A 22,559-nucleotide genomic window follows, 5' to 3' on the forward strand; every position below is an offset into this window, starting at 1 on the left:
TCCCTAGTAAAGAGGAAGTGCTCAGTAAATGTGAACTTGTTATTGTTGCCTGCTCCCCGGTTCGCACTTGACTCATGTTACTATTCTATACCTTATCTCTGCCCAGGAGTAAGAACACATTTTTTAAAATACACGTACCTAAACAAGACCTAGGCAGAGGGTTCGAGAGACATTCGTTTTAAATTAAAAGCCTCCGGTCCGTTGAAATTACTGGGTATATTTTAATATTCCCATCTGAGGTTTGTAACCGTTGGCTTTCACGGTCTGGAGACTTGTGCAGCTGTAGAGTGAAGAACTTGGATTTGATTCAGTGCTTTCGTTTTTCGGAGAGCAGAGAAGAATGAAGAAAGTGGCCAAAGAGTGGGAGGACAGCCCTAAATTCTTAACATGGGAAACTTCCAAGAAGTTTTCCAATAACCTAAAAAATAACTAAAATCTGCATCGTGTAATGTCGTTTTAATATTGTAAGTGTAGTCTTTTTGCTTTAACTTTAATGTCCCTAAAACTGTCCTAGAAAAATTCATATGCTATGGTATTTCTGTGGCTTCCCTTGATGAGACCTCTTATCTTCAGAGGGGTTAAGCGTCCCATTTTGAGGCGCATATGACTAGCCTTCCAAGTTGCCACTCAGAGACAAAGCATTGATTCAATCCAACTCCTTAACACAGTAATGAAAATACATATATATATATATATATATATATATACACGTCTCCTAACTAAGTTGGCCAAGAAAAAAATACAGAGAGCATTTAATGTAAAAGAGACCATCAATGGGGACTTCCCTGGTGGCACAGTGGTTAAGAATCCGCCTGCCAATGCAGGAGACGTGGGTTTGAGCCCTGGTCTGGTAGGATCCCATATGCCGTACAGCAACTAAGCCCATGCGCCACAACTGCTGAGCCTGCACTCTAGAGCCCACGAGCCACAACTAGTGAGCCCGCGCGTGCCTAGAGCCCATGCTCTGCAATAAAACAAGCCACCGCAATGAGAAGCCCGCACACGGCAATGAAGAGTAGCCCCCGCTCGCCGCAACTAGAGAAAGCCTGCGCACAACAAGACCCAACACACACAAAAATTAGTTAATTAATTAATTAAATTAAAAAAAAAGAACCACGCTCACAAGTAAAAAAAAAAAAAAGAGAGCCCATCACTGAAGACATATGGACATTAACAGGATAATAGGAGACACTATGGACAACTGTATGCCAACCAATTTGATATTATAGATGAAATGGACAAATTCTTTGAAAAATACAACTTATCAAAACTGAAACAGGATCAAACTTTTAAATCTGAATAGCCCTTTACTATTAAAGAAATCAAATTTTGTTCAACAAACTTCCCATAATTCCGGGCCCAGATAGTTTCAGTGGTCAAATTTATCAACCACTTAAGGAAGAAATAACACCAATTGTGAACAATTTTTGTTCAGAAGATGGAGGGAACACTCTTTCTCTCATTTGAGGCCAGCATAGCACTGATAACAAAACTGAAATAGATATTACCCAAAAAAGAACTTACAGTTCAACAGTTCAACATCCACATGAACACAGAAAGAAATACCTCTAATAAAATCTTAGCAAACTGAATCCAGCCAGTTGGATCAAGTTGGGTTTATTCCAGGAATGCAAAGTGGATTTAATATTTAAAAACCAATCAACGTGGGCTTCCCTGGTGGCGCAGTGGTTGAGAGTCCGCCTGCTGAAGCAGGGGACGCGGGTTCGTGCCCCGGTCCGGGAAGATCCCACATGCCGCGGAGCGGCTGGGCCCGTGAGCCATGGCCGCTGAGCCTGCGCGTCCGGAGCCTGTGCTCCGCAACGGGAGAGGCCACAAAAGTGAGAGGCCTGCGTACCGCAAACAAACAAAAACAATCAATGTTACTCACCATATTACAGGCTAAAAAATAAAACCTATATGATCATCCCAATAGATGCAGACAAGGTGAAACCTAGCAGGACCTTGTGGGGCTCCTGGTCCTGGGCCTTTCAAACACTTGCTAATCAGGGAAGGGAGGGGATGCAGAGACAAGGGAAGAGCAGTCAAGAAACATTAGTGTACCCTTGGGGCAGGGTCCTGGTTCTGCCTCAAGGGAGACACATAACAATATCTTTGAGCTCTTTTACAGAACTAAAACCCCCCAACAAATGGAAGATGTTAGCATTTTTCATTGCAGAGAAGCTCATCATGAGACCATATAAGGCCAGATGAAAGGAATGGTAGAAGCTCATTAGTAGATCACCTGAGGCTAGATTAAAGGAGTGCAGGCCCTGCACACACCCTGATCCTTATCAGCAACTCCACTCTAGAACCATTGCGGTTAAACTCCACCAAATCCTCCCGGTTGGGACTCTCAGTTTTTGAAGGGCACAAGCCCGCTGTGTCCCCCTTTGCGTGGCAAAGCAATAAAGCTATTCTTTTCTACTTCACCCAAAACTTTCTCTCTGAGATTTGATTCGGCACCAGTGCACAGAGGCCAAGTTTTCAGCATCAAAAGCACTTAAAATTCAAAACACATTGATAAAAACTCCAAAAATTAATAAGACATCCGGGCTTCCATGGTGGCGCAGTGGTTGAGAGTCCGCCTGCTGATGCAGGGGATACGGGTTCGTGCCCCGGTCGGGAAGATCCAACATGCTGCGGAGCGGCTAGGCCCGTAAGCCACGGCCGCTGAGCCTGCGCTCCGCAACGGGAGAGGCCACAGCAGTGAGAGGGCCGCATACTGCAAAAAAAAAAAAAAGACTTCCACAATCTGGCAAAGGGTATCTCTGTAAAATGAACAGCTAATATCATACTTAATGGTAAAATATTGGCTTTCTCCCTAATATCAGCAACAAGAATGCCCATTCTCCGTACCTCTTTTCAACATTTTACCATAGTTCAAGCCGTTAACATAAGGCAAGGCAAAGAAATAAAAGATATAATAATCGAGAAGGAAGCGAAATTGTCTGTTTTCAGATGACATAATAATTTACACGGAAGTCATAGGAACTGGCAAAAGTACTAGAACTAGTAAGTGAACTTAGCAAGGTCTTAGGATTCAAGGTTAATAAATAAAAATTATTTGTATTTTTATACAGTAGCAGCAAATAGTTCTAAATTCAAATTTTAAGAGTAGCTAAAGTATATGGATATAGATATATAGATACATAGTATAGTGTAGAAATAAATGGAATAAAAGAAGCTATATGGTTGGTAACCAAGCATAGGTAAAGTAATTCAACATCACGCATTAGGGAGATGCAAATTAAAACCACAGCGAGATGTCATTACATACCTATAGCACATTTTAATCAAAAAGAAACAAACGGGCTTCCCTGGTGGCACAGTGGTTGAGAGTCCGCCTGCCGATGCAGGGGACACGGGTTCGTTCCCAGGTCCGGGAAGATCCCACGTGCTGCGGAGCGTTTGGGCCCGTGAGCCATGGCCGCTGAGCCTGCGCTCCGCAACGGGAGAGGCCACGGCAGTGAGAGGCCTGCGTACCGCAAAAACAAACAAACAAACAAACAAACAAACAAACAAAACCCCTGCGGACCAACTGGAACTCTCAGACATTGTTAGTGAGAATACGAAGTGCTGCAGCCACTCTGGAAAACAGTTTGATGGTTTCTGATAAAGTGATGTATATACTACCCACCATACAACCCAGCAATCCTGTTCCTAGATATTTACCTGAGAGAAATAAAAGCTTATGTTCATACTAAAAATAATGTATGTGAATGGCTACAGTAGCTTTATCAATAATCATTCAAGCCTGGAAATAAGCCAACTCTCCTCCAACAGATGAATGGATAAGAAAACTGTGGTCGATCCACACAAAGAAATATTACTCAGCAATATATAAAAAGTTAACTGCTGATCCACACAACACGTCTAAAACTCCAATCAAAAAAGCCAGACTCAGGAGGCTACACTCAGAATGATTCTACTTATAGGACAACCTGGAAAAGGCAAAACTAGAGAGGCAGAAAACAGATCAGTTGTTGCCGGGGCCTGGAGACAGAGGGAGGGATGTACTACAAAGGGGCGGGAGAGGATTTTGGGGGGTGATAGAATGGCTCTATATGTTGATAATCGTGGCAATCACATGACTGTGCGTCTTTGTCAAAACACACAGAAAGGTACACGAAAAAGGGTCAACTTTCCTGTATGTAAGTTATACCTTAATAAACCTGACCAAAATATTGTCTTTCTATGTATTAGCAAAAAAACACCTAGAACATGAAGTTTTTTAAAAATATATTTTTAAAGGCTCTCAAGGAATGCTTATTCAAATGGATTCAATTTTTAAAGCACTGACATAGAAAAGGAGAATGAAGAACTTTGAGGGTATTAAACTAAAGGGAGAAGAACTCTGTAGATAAAATGCCCCCCTCAACGCTCCTCCCCAGTGTAGTGAAGCTACCCATAGCTCTAGAGAAGTCCTCTGTCCTCCACACAGGATGTTTACTGTTATCTCTTAATACAGACCCATCCTGAGGACCATAAACATTACCTGCCAAGAAGCTGACATTTACCACACTGAAATCCTAAAGGAAGTTTTTCTCTTTGTACAGTATATACCCAAAAGTAAACATTATGAACAGACAGGACTTTTAGGGTTCGGCAGGTATCTATACTCTGGAAATATCACAGCCGTGAGTATGATTCTGCAGTTAGAAGGCAAAGTATTATTAAAAAGAAATGTCAATAAATTGAGATAAGAACAGTTTAGAAACATGTATCAATATTTATTATATATACCAACTTCAGGCCTTAACAGTTATCAATGCTCGTTTGAAAACTCACTAATGCTTGTTGCGGTATAAGTTCAGTGCTGGTTAAAGATTCTCTCAAAAGTGGACAGCTTCCATCTTTCTTCACAGGAAATCAGATCTTTGATTCCAGTCTATATACCTAAGTGGCCAAAATTTGGGTCCCAAATGTCTAGTTGTCTCTTCACTCATCTAAGTTTTGGTTGTGTTCCTCTGAAACTGATTCATTTCTGCAAACTAGAGAGAAGTAATGGTGTATGTATAGCAGTTATGAATGTAACACTGTTTTCTTTCTTCCTTTCATCCATCCATCCATCAAATATTTGTTTAGCGTCTACTATGACCAATGACATGCATGAATACTCACAATAAAGATAAGTTTATCTAACTATTTATATTGTGCTTAGAACAGGGCCAGGCATTGTATTAACACATTGATCCTCACAAACAGCCAATGAGGTATTTTACCAAAGAGGAAACTGAAGCGTAGAGAGGTTAATTTGTCCAAGGTCACACAGGTAGTAAGTGGTAGAAGCTGAAGCCAAACTCAGGCATTCTGACTCAAAAATCACCACTGTCCTCTGAAAAAGGTGGAAAAACAGACAGGGACCACCAGATCATGCAGGGCAGGGCACTTCACAGGATGACATTTGGTTTCTTATTAATGGTAATACAAAGAAATTAAAGGTTTTCTACATAGGGCTTTCTATAAATCCATTTGTGTTTTCACCGGATGGGTCTGGCTGTAGCATGGCGAATGGCTAGAAGGGTCTGGTGCATAAATCTATTATCTCACAGTTCTGGAGGTCAGAAGTCTAAAATGGGTCCACAGGGCTGAATTCCTTCTGGAGACACTTCGGAAGAATTAGTAGTAGTAGTAGTAGTAGTTGTAAGGCCAACTGGCCCGAGGCAGGGGAACACAATCAGATTCACAGGTTGCATCAGACCGAAATTCTCCGGACCACCCAGTTCCAGAAACTGCCCTGGAGACATTCCGGGCCACCCGGTTCCAGGAACTGACCTGGGGACTTTGAACCCAGCCCAGCCTTCCCGCCTTTCGCCTTTCGAGGGGCAGGAGTAACGGTCCCCCAGGATACCCGAAAAGACCACCAAATAAGGAATACCCTGCGCCCTCCCAGATTCACCACACCCCTTTCCCTTCTTCCCCTATAAAATCTCGCCGGACCCTCGCCCGGGTGCGACTTCTCTGGCCCCTTTCTCTCGGACCAGTGAACCTCGCCCGGGAGCGCTCCCTAATAAAGCTCACTTGAAGCTTTCCTCTGTTTCGTGGTGCCGTTTGTTAAGATCCGTAGTAGTCTTTTCCAACTTTTCCAGCTTCTAGACGTTCCCTCCTTCCATCTTTAAAGCCACCAGCGCAATATTTTATTTCCTCTCTCAGCCTCCTGCCACTTTCTTACAAGACCTTTGTGATGACATTGCCCCCCACCCCCACCCCGGATAATCCAGGATCATCTTCCCATCCAAAGATCTTGACCTTATTCACATCTGCAATGCAAGGTGATGTGTTCATGGGCTCTGGGAATTAGGATGTGGCTATCTATGGGGGACCATATATCAACCTACTGCAACCCCAAGTGTGTGCTTTAGTGACTGGGGGATGGGAAGACATAGGAACACCATGGATTATTAAGTTACAAGGCAACTGCTTGTTCAACTTGGGACGTTCACTTCATGGATCTTAATGAGGAATACTTTTTTTTTTTTTTTCCTTTTCTGGGCTTTAGGCAGGTGGTTTTATTTCAAGTAAAAACACAAGGCTGAACAGAGGTAGAGCTATTAAGTGGCAGAGTGACAGCCTTCGGGATCATAGTTCTGCATTCCCCCTGGCAGCACCTCACTCCAGGACCCTTTAGCAAAACCCCTAATTAATCACTGCTCCCAGGAGCATTTGCATTCAAAAATAGGACAGAGAAGGGAGACTAAGGCTTTGCATAAAGATATGAATTTATAATGAAAGCATGTTAGGCCCCTTGGAGATATCTGAGGCAATATGTAGACAAAGGCAGAATAAAAACATAATTATAAGCAAATTTTAATATTCTGCAGTTTTATAGTGGTGGTAGTGATCTACTCAAACCTGTCCCCCACCGTTTTCTTTTTTTTTTTTTCTTTGTAAGGCACACTGAGTAATTTGTTTAAAAGAGCAAGTTCTGTTTAAAGAGTGCATTCTTTCATTGAAACAACAAAAAGTACCTGTTTGAAGAAAAAGTCATTCACTCGTTTTGTTCTCATAAAAGTTTAATAGAAGCCAACTAAAGTTTAAGATGTCCCAGAGGACAAATATATTTCTCAGCAAATGTAGAATCGCAATTTTCATTGGTGCTAGGGGATTTTCCACACAAATGCAATTTTATTTCACATTTAATACAGGTAAGTAAACAGACAAATCAATTTTAGCAGTTCTGAAATTTCATACTGGGTCATTAGTTTTAAAAGATGGGACTTCAGTAATAGTTAAAAGAACAGAGGCCCAAGGGTAAAGACTGAGAATAATCACCTTCAAAATTCTGACTTAGCAGCAGCCTCAGATCAGAACCAAGAGTGGTGGCACAGTGGTTAAGCCTCTGCCTGCAAATGCAAGGGACACAGGTTCGATCCCCAGCCCGGGAGGATTCCACATGCTGAGGAGCAACTAAGCCCGTGCGCCACAATTACTGAGCCCACAAGCCACAACTACTGAAGCCCGTGACCGTAGAGCCTGTGCTCTGCAACAAGAGAAGCCACCACAATGAGAAGCCCTCATGCCTCAACGAAGAGCAGCCCCCGCTTGCCCCAACTAGAGAAAGCCCACGCGCAGCAATGAAGACCCAACGCAGCCAAAAATAAACAAACATAAACATTAAAAAAAAAAGAGGAGTGTAAACCAGCTTTCTTGTGATGTTCTCCATCAGATTTATTACTTTTAAATATAGGAATTCCTATGGAATTCCCTAGTGTAATTACACAAACCCCCTCTTCTTTCCTTAAGACTGCATACTCTGATGGATTCTGACAAGAGCAAGCTAGATAAAATTAACACCTGTCCTCACATCTAGTGGTAGAAACAGAGATATAAACATAATATTCAGTGCAGCATAAAAATAAAATTGACAGGTAAATGCAGCAATTGAACATACACTCAAAGTAAAAAGAGTAGAGTCAGAGAAGAGAGTCTTCCCATAGGAAATCAGACTTAACCTAAAATAATTAAAACTTTCTCAAGACGAATCTCCTCCCACTTCCCCAGCAACACCAAGTAAGATATTTAGTCCCAGTTAAGTACTTGTTATACTGTTCCTTTTAAAATAATTATGGCAATTATATAAGGTTTTGCCATCCTGGGCAATGTGACTTTGGAAAGCACCATAAAGAAGCTGTGCTAAGTAACTTCCCTGAGCCTCAGTTTATTTATATGTAAAATAGGTTTACAGGAATGTGTGTAAAGCAATCGAAGTCCCAAGCACATAGGAGGTTCCTTCTAGACTAAAAGGGAACACTAATTTACATTAGTAAAGTAAGTTTAATTTTTAGTTTGTTTTTTTACATTCTAGTTCATTTCCTTTATCTGGCTTTGAGAGCAAAGAGCTGGCCCCTGCAAAATCATTTCACACTATAGACTTATATCAAATCCTTATGTTGTTCACCTTAAACTTATACAATGCTACATGTCGATAAGATCTCAATAAAACTGGAAAAAGTAAAACAGTAAAATAAAACTGATCACTGAGTAAAGAACTGAAAAAGCTTAGGTTACTGAGATTCTTTACTGAAAAAACACATGCTTTTAAATTTAGCTGTACACAGTAAATCCCGACTGATTTTACACTGGAATTGTTCTAATAACACCTGGGATTCTATTTAAACCCTGTTAGTGCATCTTCCTATTTTTTTAATAACAGTTTTATTGAGACATAGTTCACACGTCATAAAATACATCTATGGTTTTTAGTATAGTCACAGATTAGGCAGTTGCCACTGTAATCAATTTTAGAGCACTTTCATTACCTCAAAAGAAACCTCAAACCCTTTAGCAGTCACTTCCCATTCTGCCTAAGTTCTCCCCATCCAGCCCTAGGAAAACACGAATCCACTTTCCATCTCCATAGATGTGCCTATTCCAAACATTAAATGTAAGTGGAATTATGCAATATATGGTGTTTTGTGAACTGGATTTTTTTTTGAATTTTATTTATTTTTTTATACAGCAGGTTCTTATTAGTCATCCATTTTATACACATCAGTGTATACATGTCAATCCCAATTGGCCAATTCATCACACCACCATCACCACCACCACCACCACCACCACCACCACCACCCCCACCCCCGCCGCTTTCCCTGCTTGGTGTCCGTACGTTTGTTCTCTACATCTGTGTCTCAATTTCTGCCCTGCAAACCGGTTCATCTGTACCATTTTTCTAGGTTCCACATATATGCATTAACACAAATTCCACATATTCTTAACCCACTCATCAGCTGATGGACATTTGTGTTGTTTCACTTTGTGGCTGTTATGAATAATTCTGCTATGAACAGTCACATATAAATTTCCGTGTGGATGTATGTTTTCAATTCTTTGAAGTATTTGCTGAAGAGTGGAATTGCTGGGTCACATAGCAACTCTATGTTTAACTTTTTTGAGAAATTACTAGACTGTTTTTCGAAGTGACGGCACCATTCTACATTCCCACCAACAGTCTGTGAGGGTTCCAATTTCTCCACATCCTCACCAATGCTATTACTGTCTCTCTTTTTTTTTTTTTTTTTTCCTGGTACATGGGCCTCTCACTGCTGTGGCCTCTCCCGTTGCGGAGCACAGGCTCCGGACGCGCAGGCTCAGTGGCCACGGCTCACGGGCCCAGCCGCTCCGCGGCATGTGGGATCTTCCTGGACCGGGGCACGAACCCGTGCCCCCTGCATCGGCAGGCGGACTCTGAACCACTGCGCCACCAGGGAAGCCCTTGTCTATCTTTTTTATTTTAGCCATCCTAGTGGGTGTAAAGAGGTATTTCACTGTGTTTTTGATTTGCATTTTCTTTCCTGATGGATAATGATGTCAAGCAGCTTTTCCTGTGCCTATTGGCTATTGGTACCTATTTTGAAGACATTTCTATTCAAATCCTTCACCTATTTTTAAATTGGGTTATTTCTCTTTTCACTGTTGACTTGTAAGATTTATTTTTTTTGTAGATACAAGCCCCTTATCAGGTATTTGATTTGCAAATATTTTTTCCTATTCTGTGGGTCGTCTTTTCACTTTCTTGCTCGTGTACTTTGTTTTTATTTTTTAATTGAAGTATACTTGATTTAGTATGTTGTGTTAGTTTCTGGTATACAGCAAAGTAATTCACAGATATATACTTTTTCAGATTCTTTTCCATTATAGGTTATTACAAGATATTAAAATAGTTTCCTGTACTATACAGCAAGACCTTGTTGTTTATCTATTTTCTATAAAGTAGTATGTATCTATTCATCCCAAGCACTTCATTTATCCCTCCCCCGCCACTGCCTTTGGTAACCACGCATTTGTTTTCTATGTCTGTGAGTCTGTTTCTGTTTTGTAAATAAGTTCATCTGTATTATGTTTTTAGATTCCACACATAAGTGATATCAGATGATATTTGTCTTTCTCTGACTTACTTCGTTTAGTATGATAATCTCTAGGTCCATCCATGTTGCTGCAAATGGTATTACTATAGCTGGTGTCCTCTGTAGCACAAAAGCTTCTAATTTGGGTGAAGTTTAATTTATCTTTCCTTTCAGTGCCTATGCTTCTGCATCATATTTAAGGAACCAAGGCCTCATCCAAGGTCACAAAGGTTTATGCCTGTGTTTTCTTCTAAGAATTTTATAGGTTTAGCTGACTGTTAGGTCTTTGGTCCCTGTAGAGTTAATTTTTATATATGGTGTGAGGTAAGGGTTGAATATCATTCTTTTGCATGTGTATATGCATCACTTACTGAAAAAACTGATTTTCTCCCCCACTGAATCATCTTGGCAACTTTGCCAAAAAAATCAGTTGATAACTAATGTGAGGGCTTATTTCTGGACTCTCAATTCTATTCCATTGATCTCTATGTCTCTAATATTTTAAAAATATTTTTATTCTGGCATTTGCTTTGAATAAAACATTGGTATATATAGAAGCATAAGAAATTTAAAGGAAATATCATAAGAACCTGCTGTATAAAAAAATAAATAAAATTCAAAAACAAGAAAAAAAAAAGGAAATATCAATTCCCCTGTGGGAGAACAAGCTACTGGTTCCAATTCTCACACCTCTCTAGTGGTTATATACACACATGCCCTTGCCTTATCAAGGTGGGGGAAATGTAGTGTGAGTGTGGACCATCTGACCCTGGGCTTGTCCATGCAATTAGCTCTGACTCTTAGGATGTCAGTGAATGTGACATAAGCAGACACTTCAAATGCTCTTGTACAGTTGGTCTTACTTTCTTGCACTTTGGGGATCACATGAAAAGAATATGCCCTGCATAGCCCCGGGTTCCAAATGAACGACAGATGCTTGGAACAATCCTGAACCCGCTCTGTGATTGGGAGCCCAGCCAAGTTTAGCCAGACCCTAGTCAAAACTCAGAGGCTTGGGCAAGAAATAAATGCTTATCACTGTTTCCCACTACAGCATTTGTGGTTGGCTGCTCTGTAGCAATACCTAACTAAAACGCCTACCACTTAGAACCACTCCTATCAGTTTGGTCTTTTGACAGAAAATGAGATTATGAAAAATAATTATATATTTATATATGCATATCTGCACTCCTGTTGTTTTACTTAGCATTTTCCCATAATACCCTGTGTTTAAAAGTTCTTGATAAACACTCCTTTTATTATCCACCTATTTCAACCTTTAAAAGGCATACATTTCTCTTAACCATTTCTACATTACTTTTATTATTATAAGTAAAAGTACAATGAATTGTTTACTTTCCCTCTCTCAGATAAATCTTCTACATTTCACATGTTTTCCAAGGAATGGATTCCTAGAAGTAAAACCTTCAATTAGCACCTTTAACCAGGGTTCAAGGTAAAACCACTTGCATCCAGATTTCCATGTTATTACTATTCATATTTTCACTTACACTCCTCAGCTAAACCCAGACTATTTAGCTTCTTAAGAAATACAGGCAAATTTGATTTCACTTTTTGAAAAACCTTTTTTGTGAATCCTTCTAGCATGTTCCATCATACTGTCTTTGGACATTTACAGTTTATTCTAAAGAAGAGTCGTTCCCACACACAAAGAAAAAACAAACAAGAAAACAACTATATAAAGCCCTCCCTTTCTTATTTTCCTTTGGGCTTATTTGGAAATAGGGCATGGGGACAAAACGTGAGCACATTTCTTTTTGCTTTTAATATTGGCATAGTCATATACCTACGGTGATGGTATCCAGGGTACAAGCCAGGTCTAATTTTCTTTATATCTGTAACAGTGCCTGGCACAATGCATAGGTGCATTCAATAAATATTTGGTGAATAAATGTATGTAAGAAATTAAGAAAATGGTAAAACAGCCTTTCAGGCCAGAAATTACTGCCCTCACAATGATTAATAACTAGTTTTAAGGCTTTTACAGTGACGAATATGCTACAACTAAAATTAGATATAGGACTCTAAAGAGCAGACCAGATGGCTGAGACTATATCTAAAATTTTCTGGGTCCTTCTTAGCAAACAACTGTATCTCTCTCTGTTCCCTCTTCAACTTTCCTTTCCCCAAGGAAAAAAATCACATTTTTTTTTTTTTCAGATCATCTAATAACAATTTTTCTTTGTTTGTTAGCAGGTTTCTTGTGATTCATATACTCAACTAATTCACTCAAACCCCTTTGTAGTTAATATTAAGTAGTATAAAATTTCAGGATTAATGCCTTAATTCTATTTTTTTAACATCTTTATTGGAGTATAAATGCTTTACAATGGTGTGTTACTTTCTGCTTTAAAACAAAGGGAGGGCTTCCCTGGTGGCGCAGTGGTTGGGGGTCCGCCTGCCGATGCAGGGGACGCGGGTTCGTGCCCCGGTCTGGGAGGATCCCGCGTGCCGCGGAGCGGCTGGGCCCGTGAGCCATGGCCGCTGGGCCTGCGCGTCCGGAGCCTGTCCTCCGCAACGGGAGAGGCCACAGCAGTGAGAGGCCCGCGTAACGCATAAAAAAAAAAAAAAAAAAAAAAAAAAAAACAAAGGGAATCTGCTATATATATATACATATAGCCCCATGTCTCCTCCCTCTTGCATCTCCCTCCCACCCTCCCTATCCCACCCCTCTAGGTGGTCACAAAGCACCGAGCTGATCTCCCTGTGCTATGTGGCTGCTTCCCACTAGTTATCTATTTTACATTTGGTAGTGTATATATGTCCATGCCACTCTCTCACTTCGTCCCAGCTTACCCTTCCCCCTCCCCGTGTCCTCAAGTCCATTCTCTACGTCTGCATCTTTATTCCTGTCTTGCCCCTAGGTTCTTCAGAGCCTGGTTTTCTGTTTTTTTTCTTTTTAGATTCCATACATATGTGTTAGCATACGGTATTTGTTTTTCTCTTTCTGATTTACTTCACTCTGTATGACAGCCTCTAGGTCCATCCACCTCACTACAAATAGCTCAATTTAGTTTCCTGTTACAGCTGAGTAATATTCCATTGTATATATGTGCCACATCTTCTTTATCCATTCATCTGTTGATGGACGCTTAGGTTGCTTCCACATCCTGGCTATTGTAAATAGAGCTGCAGTGAACATTGTGGTACATGACTCATTTTGAATTACGGTTTTCTCAGGGTACATGCCCAGCAGTGGGACTGCTGGGTCGTATGGTAGTTCTATTTTAGCTTTTTAAGGAACCTCCATACTGTTCTCCATAGTGGCTATATCAATTTACATTCCCACCAACAGTGCAAGAGGGTTCCCTTTTCTTGACACCCACTCCAGCATTTACTGTTTGTAGGTTTTTTGATGATGGCCATTCTGACCGGTGTGAGGTGATACCTCATTGTAGTTTTGATTTGCATTTCTCTACTGATAAGTGATGTTGAGCATCCTTTGATGTGTTTGCTGGCAATCTGTATATCTTATTTGGAGAAACGGTCTGTTTAGGTATTCTGCCAATTTTTGGATACGGTTGTTTATTTGATATTGACCTGCATGAGCTACTTATAAATTTTGGAGATTAATCCTTTGTCTATTGCTTCATCTGCAAATATTTTCTCCCATTCTGTGGGTTGTCTTTTCATCTTGTCCATGATGTCCTTTGCTGTGCAAAAGCTTTTAAGTTTCATTAGGTCCCATTTGTTTATTTTTGTTTGTATTTCCATTTCTCTAGGAGGTGGGTCAAAAAGGATCTTGCTGTGATTCATGTTGTACAGTGTTCTGCCTAGGTTTTCCTCTAAGAGTTTTATAGTATCTGGTCCTACTCCATTTTGAGTTTATTTTTCTGTATGGTGTTAGGGAGTGTTCTAATTTCATTCTTTTACATGTAGCTGTCCAGTTTTCCCAGCACCACTGATTGAAGAGGCTGTCTTTTCTCCGTTGTGTATTCTTGCCTCCTTTGTCATAGATTAGATGACCATATGTGCGTGGGTTTATCTCTGGGCTTTCTATCCTGTTCCATTGATCTATGTTTCTCTTTTTGTGTCAGTACCATACTGTCTTGATTATTGTAGCTTTGTAGTATAGTCTGAAGTCAGGGCACCTGATTCCTCCAGCTCGATTTTTCTTTCTCAAAAATATTTTGGCTATTCGGGGTCTTTTGTGTTTCCATACAAATTGTGAAATTTTTTGTTCCAGTTCTGGGAAAAATACCATTGTTAGTTGGACAGGGATTGCACAGAATCTGTAGATTGCTTTGGGTAGTAGAGTCATTTTCACATTGTTGATCCTTCCAATCCAAAAACATGGTATATCTCTCCATCTCATCTTTCTTTCATCAGCGTCTTGTAGTTTTCTACATACAGGTCTTCTGTCTCGTTAGGTAGGTTTATTCCGAGGTATTTTATTCTTTTTGTTGCAATGGTAAATGGGAGTTTCCTTAATTTCTCTTTTAGATTTTTCATCATTAGTCTATAGGAATGCAAGAGACGTCTGTGCATTAATTTTGTATCCTGCTACTCTACCAAACTCACTGATTAGCTCTAGTAGTTTTCTGGTAGCATCTTTAGGATTCTCTACATATAGTATCGTGTCATCTGCAAACAGCGACAACTTTACTTCTTTTCCAATTTGGATTCCTTTTATTTCTTTTTCTTCTCTGATTGTTGCGGCTAAAACTTCCAAGACTGTATTGAATAATAGTGGTGAGAATGGATAACCCTGTCTTGTTCCTGATCTTAGAGGAAATGCTTTCAGTTTTTCACAATGGAGAATGATGTTTGCTGTGGGCTTGTCGTATATGGCCTTTATTATGTTGAGGTAAGTTCCCTCTCTGCCTACTTTCTTGAGGGTTTTTATCATAAATGGGTGTTGAATTTTGTCAAAAGCGTTTTCTGCATCTATTGAGATGATCATATGGTTTTTCTCCTTCAGTTTGTTAATATGGTGTATCACATCGATTGATTTGCATATATTGAAGAATCCTTGCATTCCTGGGATAAACCCCACTTGATCATGGTGTATGATCCTTTTAATGTGTTGTTAGATTCTGTTTGCTGGTATTTTGTTGAGGATTTGTGAATCTATGTTCATTGGTGATACTGGCCTGCATTTTATTTTTTTTGCTGACATCTTTCTCTGTTTTGGTATCAGGGTGACGGTGGCCTCGTAGAATGAGTTTGGGACTGTTCCTCCCTCTGCTATATTTTGGAAGAGTTTGAGCAGGATAGGTGTTAGCGCAGGACCTGCTAACATAGCAGAGAAGCGTTAATGCATCCCCAGAAAACTGAGAATTGCTGCTCAGCTTGTAGGGAATGGTGGATGCCCCGTTCTTCTGTCAAATCATGTGCCTGGTATTGTGTAAGTAACAGAGGCGCTATACGTACCCTAGTTGACTGAAGCACATAAAGAAAACCGAAACGCAGGGCTGGAAAGTGCCCAGAGAAAACCTGATTACCTTGTCACCCAGGAGCAAACGTTCAACTCCTGAAGAGAACAAAGCATCTTGAAGGAGAATGAAAATGCAGATGAGACAGTTATCAGATAGTGGCTATCAGGACAAGAGAGATCCTTCACTTGGCGGCAGCTTAGTCCTCGGGAGTTTCGGTTAAGGCTCGTCCAGAACTGCCCGCTCACAAATGCTCCTGAATATTTGCTTAGAGTAGCCCTGCTGCCATCCCATCGTCAAGGAAACTGGCTGTGAGTTTTTAACCATTACAGCTGCGATGATGAAACAGTGAAGGAGATCCGTCTCTAAGTCAAAAAGTGCACCCAGAGATAAGGTTCATTTTCAATGCCTTGCGGCTGCTTCTGATGACATGGCACTGCACTTCTCAGTAAGTGGGGATCCAAGGCTGATTCATCTCCGAGTGAGCAAATGTCTCTTTCTCTCTAATAATACCCTGGGCTCCACCTCCTAATGATTTCATTACACGGTGGGGGCGGAGGGGGGATGGGAAAAGTGACAGAGAATGATTTATAAATATACGGCCAACTTTTAAATAAAGGGGAAAACAAAACCCCTTGAAACTCTATTACTAGCAGGGACAGAACTAATACTGGTGCTATGGACATGGTATCAGGCAGGTCATATAGACTCTGGGTGTAGCGTTCTATTCCTGTGTGTTGGCTAAGTAACTGAGGTGTGCAAATCTGTGCGAAGGTGAGTCACATTAAAACACCTACAGTTTTTGTTGATGTTTCTGTAAGAGGTTTGTTTCCCACCGTTGCAGATACTTCAGTGATTAAAATGAGAACATGCATTCTGCCAAGATTTCTGAGGAAATATGTGAATTTAGAAAATAGGGTACAGGATATAATAAAATATCTCAATATTGTGAGGAAGTTTCAGTTAATTGAGAAAGCTACAAATTAAGAAACAACAACAACAAAGAAGGAGATGATTGCATTGCCTCTAACTGAAGGCATTCTGTTTTTTGTTTCTTCAGGGGATTCTAGGATTTTCAAACAATTTTTTCAAAATCGTTTGATTTTATATAAAATGTACAAAAACTTGCTGAAATATCTCACTTGGTTTTATGTTCAGTAATTCAATTTTCACCCAAAGCAATGTAAACATATCTCCATGTATACAGAAGAAATGGATGAAGAAAAAAAAAAAAGGAGAAAGGAAGACAAAGAAAAATCTGAATCTCTTATTAATCTATTAGCCTAAAATTCATCAACACATGTAAAATGACTGCTTTTATAGCCATATTGATTACTGTATTTGATACCCAATTTAATGAATTATCAGGCCGAAAATTCCATTACCTGGTGCAGCTTCTACTTCTTGTGAAAGGGTATGCCTTCTTTCGTAGTTATTGAAAAATCTGTTAATGTATGTAGCTATTTGTTCAAAGTTTGCATTTCAAACATAATAAAGTTTTGGAATGCAAATCACCTCATTTGTTTTCATTACTTGAAATGCTGCTTGGGGAAATTTTTAGGCAAGTTACCAAAAGTATCACACCTCCCCCAAAACAGACCAGGCTTGTTATATGTTCCCAGCCTGCCGTGCTCTCATCTAACTTGTCCCTATGCTAGGTTTTACCGTAAAGGGCTTGACATGTTAAGGGTTGTGTGTTAACTTGCCTTTACTCTTTATAGGGCCAGGCATGTGCAGCACCTGCCCTGCACCTGACACTGTGCTAGGGGCTGATGGACGTGGTCCTGGCTTTCTGCTACTGAGTACAGTCGTGGGAAACAGGAGGACCGCAGGAGACAGCTAAGCCCAGGAAAGGGGGTGAGTCTGGGGAAGGGAACGCATGGATGTGGGATGACAGTGCACCACGTGCAATTCGCTAGAAGACATCCAACCTCTGGGAGATTTGCAGCAAACTCCTTCTGCCAGCAGTTTCCAAACACTCAGGGTGGCAGCACCTTTTCTGCCTTGGCTAACAAGTGTTTATGCCTGTGGCAACAACCTGAACCCCTGAGTTACATTTTAGGACTATTTCAGAAAACTAATCAGAAGTTCCGTAGCAGGAAAAAAAAAAAAAAAGTTGCCTGCCTTATATATGGCCCTTGTTACCCACTTGTATTTTTAGGAGTGTGTAGATTTCTCATTTGGGGGTAAGGTAACATACCTAGCTACCTACCTAAACATGTCATTTGCATTTTACACCTTGGGTTATTTATTTATTCTTCATCCCCCAAGAGATAGGTTTTATTGCTGATTACACTGTACAGGAAAAAAAAGGAAAAAAGAAAAGACGAAGTAAAAAATAAACTCTACTTTTAAGGGCTTAACAGACCATGAATCCTCTCAGTTGCTTTTCAATTTCTGTTCACTGAGATTGAGTTTGAATTCACTGTCACCACAGTTGACTCAAAAAGTTTCTTTAAAAAGGGTAAATTCAACTTTGGTTATAAAAAACAAATGTACCGGGGCAGCAAAATATGTGGGAAAGAGAGAGGGGAAAATATTGTCTGAACTTCAATAGAATTTGACGAATTCTCAGGAACACTGGGGAAATTTGTCGCCAATTGTCAGGACTTCACCCAACTTTCTAGAAACAGCTGTAGTGCAAGAGATGGTGCTCTGGTTTCCTCTAAATTTCAAAGAATATAACACCTACTAGAAGCCAGATTCTCAAGAGAGCGCTCGAGAAATTTTAGATTGACTCAGCGAAATGTCACACGAACAGGTAGCCCATGGACTCTCTAAGACACTGAGTGTGTTTTTTTTTTTTTTTTTCTTTTTTTGGCTTCATTGGGTCTTCGTTGCCGCATGTGGGCTTTCTCTAGCTGTGGGGAGCAGGGCTACTCTTCTTTGTGGTGCGCGGGCTTCTCATTGCAGTGGCTTCTCTTGTTGCGGAGCACAGGCTCTAGGCGCGAGGGCTTCAGTAGTTGTGGCCCGCGGGCTCAGTAGTTGTGGCTCACAGGCTCAGTAGTTGTGGCTCATGGGCTCTAGAGCGCAGGCTCAGTAGTTGTGGTGCACGGGCTTAGTTGCTCCACAGCATGTGGAATCTTCCCGGGCCAGGGCTCAAACCCGTGTCCCCCTGCATTGGCAGGTGGATTCTTAACCCCTGCACCACCAGGGAAGCCTGAGCGTGCATTTCTGACAATCGTTAAGTAGGAAACACATGTTTTTTTTTTGTTTTTTGCGATACGCGGGGCTCTCACTGTTGTGGCCTCTCCCGTTGCGGAGCACAGGCTCCGGATGCGCAGGCTCAGCGGCCATGGCTCACGGGCGCAGCCGCTCCGCGGCATGTGGGATCTTCCCAGACCGGGGCACGAACCCGTGTCCCCTGCATCGGCAGGCAGACTCTCAACCACTGTGCCACCAGGGGAGCCCGGAAACCCATGTTTGCTGCATTCTGCTGAATTTGAATCTTATTTTAACAATGTAACGGTTTTCTGCTGGATTTTAATTGGTAGCCATGAAAAGAATGAATTGAACATGTCATTCTGATATATTTTTAAGGTAGCGAAATAGCCTATTGCACAATGAAATATTACCCAGTTGACATCTATATAGCAGTATATCTTTGGATTAAAGAGATGACCCCAAGAGATTCAAGCTGTTTTTCCAGTAAAGGTGATTGCTATGCCTGGAACCAGAAATATTAAGGCAACATGAGCAAAGGCTGAAGGTGTTTTCAGGGAACAAGCAGAGCAAACAGAATTATAGAAAATACGGGATCAATTGTCAAAACTCCAGTAATACCCAGCCTTGTATGGAATTTATCTGGCCCACAAAAAATTGTCATTCTTGGTAAAATTTATACTCCCACTTGACTATCTCATGTTGCCTATAAGACAACCATTTTTCGGTCAAAGTTATCATCCTGTTTAAGAGAAAATATCACAATAAGATGGGGAAAAATAGTGTATGGCTGTTTTATGGCCAAAAAATTAATCATTGAAAAATTTTTGAATGATCAAATGAAAATTTGAAAAATAATTCTATATTCAACAGCTATAAAAGCAGAACACATAGCAAATTCTAGGGGAGACTGCTTGGTTGTGTAAAATATTCAATTATCTCCCCACTGAGACATTCAATAGTTTATTACTTCAACAATTTAATTGCAAAGGATAGACATTTATTATTTTTACAACTATGGTTATAACTTACTACTTACTCTGCCAGGCAGTAAAAGTCACTCAGGAATATCAATGTTACATTTTTTTCTGACCTAGAATTCTTCCTGTTAATGATGATTACTGCAAAGTTAGACCATATGTGATATTATTTTTGGAAATGCTGACATCTCAAAGACAACAGCTTCTAAACGTGAAGAGGAAGCTATCTTTGTTGTTTGTTAACGATTTTTTATTTTTGCTTCTCAGGCTTAGTAAATTACTAATGCTTCCCTTTAATTCCTTAACATTCTCACTTATTGAAACCTTTAAAAATACAAGAATACTTGCTTTTATTGTCACTGTTGTTTTAAAAATTCTTTTTCTACATGGTGTGAAATCATCAGAGAGAAAGAAACAGGATTATTTTTATCAAAAGCGGCATAACTCTGATTAGTAATACTTAAGTTTGTTTGAAAAAGGAGTTAAATGCTTTGTATGCTGTTTCTGTTTTCTATGTTGTGACATTTTACTAATTTCATTAGCAAGTTAAACAGTGATAACAGTAAGTTAAGTTGTAAAAGTGAAGAAAGCGTGGTTTTTGTACTTCCTGAACGTATCCATTTAGCCAAGTTCTATCTTCTGTGGTTCTACCAGAATTATGTTTGGAAAACACCAAACCATTTAAATAAATCTTTAAATTGAAAATCATGTCATTTAAATTAGTACAGAACAAAGGTTTTATGGTTGGAAGATCTGAGATTGGGTCTACGTTCCATGATTTACCAGACACATGATTTTTGGCAAATTATTTAACTCATTAGACACCTTTTCACCCTCGTAAACTGGATAATAACCACACACCATTTCACTGGTGGGGAGGCGTGGGAGGTAGCTCATGAGAGAGAACAGGAAGAAATGCTTTGTAAAAGCGAGGGCAGCACACAGCAGGTGGAATGTTACTTTTGTTCTTTAAGGTCATATGAAAAATGCCTTTCGAAATTTTTGGAGGAAACACTCAAGATTTCTAATCTACAGTTCCCAACAAGAGATCCTCCACTCTTTTCTTTCACATGTAAAAAAAAGTTGCTGAAATGACCTAACCACTTTTTCAGATGGCCACACTTGAGTTATGTTAGCTTTTCTACTCGAGATTCCTTTTCATTGTCTGCTTATTTCAAATAAATAGAAATATTGTTTTTATCTTCTCCAGGCCTATTAACTACGTCTTCATTTTCTTTTATAGCCTGTTCCTTTCTGGCTTCATCGAACAATTCAGCCTCTGCACAGTTCAAAGTACCACACACATTCTAGGTTTGTGATACAAATTTTCTCTTTCCCACATTAAAATTGTTTTAGATTTAAGTTTCTTGTCATGTTGGCTCATATTTAAATACTTATTAATGAAACTGGCAATGGTATTTACTTTCAATTTGATTAACTCTGCCTAGAACTTTTACTGTTCAAAGATCTGCTCTGGTCTCCCGCTGAATAGCAATCCTCTCCTATTTTCTTTCTTCTCTTCCGGCTTTGCATGGCTGTGTGCAAGGCCACCAGAGATGCCTGTGCTCACTTGTGTGTGTGTCAAGAACTCTAGTTCATCCTTTAGGACTCAATTCAGAAGTCCCTTTGCTCCTACTGTGCCCCGTAAACATCTTTATGGGAGCAGCTTTTAGACTGGAATTACAATTATCGAGTTACACTTCATTCTGCCTCTCAGATTACGGATCCACACTGGCAAGACAAAGCCCAAGATTTCTTCATATTGGTATTTCTAACACGTAACAGAAAGGTCATAAATGTTTCGTTAAATGGCAAAATGACTACATTTTTCTTTAGAAAGGAGCTGCCAGTTTTTCTTTAAAATGGCAACAGGTGGCAATTTGGATTTTTGTCTCTGTTTTCTGTAGGATGTCATCATCATGGCACCTGCATCACTGATACTTTTGGGGGCCACAGTGATACTGCAAGTAGACTTACTTCCTGATAAAAAATGTAAGCACCGTCTATTAAATTCAATAATATTTCTTTTTCTGAGAAAAAGTACATTACAAAAGGGATAGCATTATTTTCTCCTAAATAATAATTAATTAGGAAATTATGATTTTTTAAAAAGGGATGGAACATTTATTCTTATCAGAATACAAACTCTTTAAACATGCTCTATTTTAAGAAAGCAACGTCGGCTGAAATGCACATTTTACGCTGCAGTTTACCCACACTTCACATTCCAAGGGTGGGTAACCGGGCACTCAGAATAAAGCTGCAGCTGATGGCCGTATTTGAAACGTCTTCCCAGGCAAGGGAACGGTTCCAAGTCCTCACAACCAAAGAATAAGAAGCTTCCAGTAGGTTTGCTTCAGAAACTTGTTCATCAATGGGTTTAAGAAAAGAAGAACTGCCACGTGGTTCCCCCATCAGCACTAAGAGACCTTGCTATGGCCATGACAATGTTCTGTATCTGCACTGTCCAGTGGTAAGTGACTATCGAGCACCTGAAATATGGCTCATGCAATGAAGACAATGAACATTTGATTTTATTTAAATAAAATAGCCACATGTGGCCAGTGGCTACCGTAATGGGCAGTGCAGTACAGACAGAGCCTCAGAATACTGTATGTGGCAGGTGTGGAAGCAGAGTCAGGGAAGGCTACTGAATATTAAAGGTCAGTAGAAAC

The 22,559-nt window shown here is 40.1% G+C and overlaps 1 protein-coding gene across 1 annotated transcript in view; it reads left to right on the forward strand.

Moving 5' to 3' along the window:
• The first annotated feature begins 16,172 nt into the window (after positions 1 to 16,172).
• Positions 16,173 to 22,559, forward strand: part of IL5RA (interleukin 5 receptor subunit alpha) — a 34,294-nt gene continuing 27,907 nt past the window's right edge. Inside the window, exons 1-3 of the mRNA XM_032648009.1 lie at positions 16,173 to 16,190; positions 17,546 to 17,599; positions 21,792 to 21,876. Coding sequence (XP_032503900.1) covers positions 16,173 to 16,190; positions 17,546 to 17,599; positions 21,792 to 21,876 — 157 coding nt within the window. The remainder of the gene's footprint in view (positions 16,191 to 17,545; positions 17,600 to 21,791; positions 21,877 to 22,559) is intronic.

The sequence above is a fragment of the Phocoena sinus genome, chromosome 11 (assembly GCF_008692025.1).
Source record: "Phocoena sinus isolate mPhoSin1 chromosome 11, mPhoSin1.pri, whole genome shotgun sequence".
Taxonomy (NCBI): Eukaryota; Metazoa; Chordata; class Mammalia; order Artiodactyla; family Phocoenidae; genus Phocoena; species Phocoena sinus.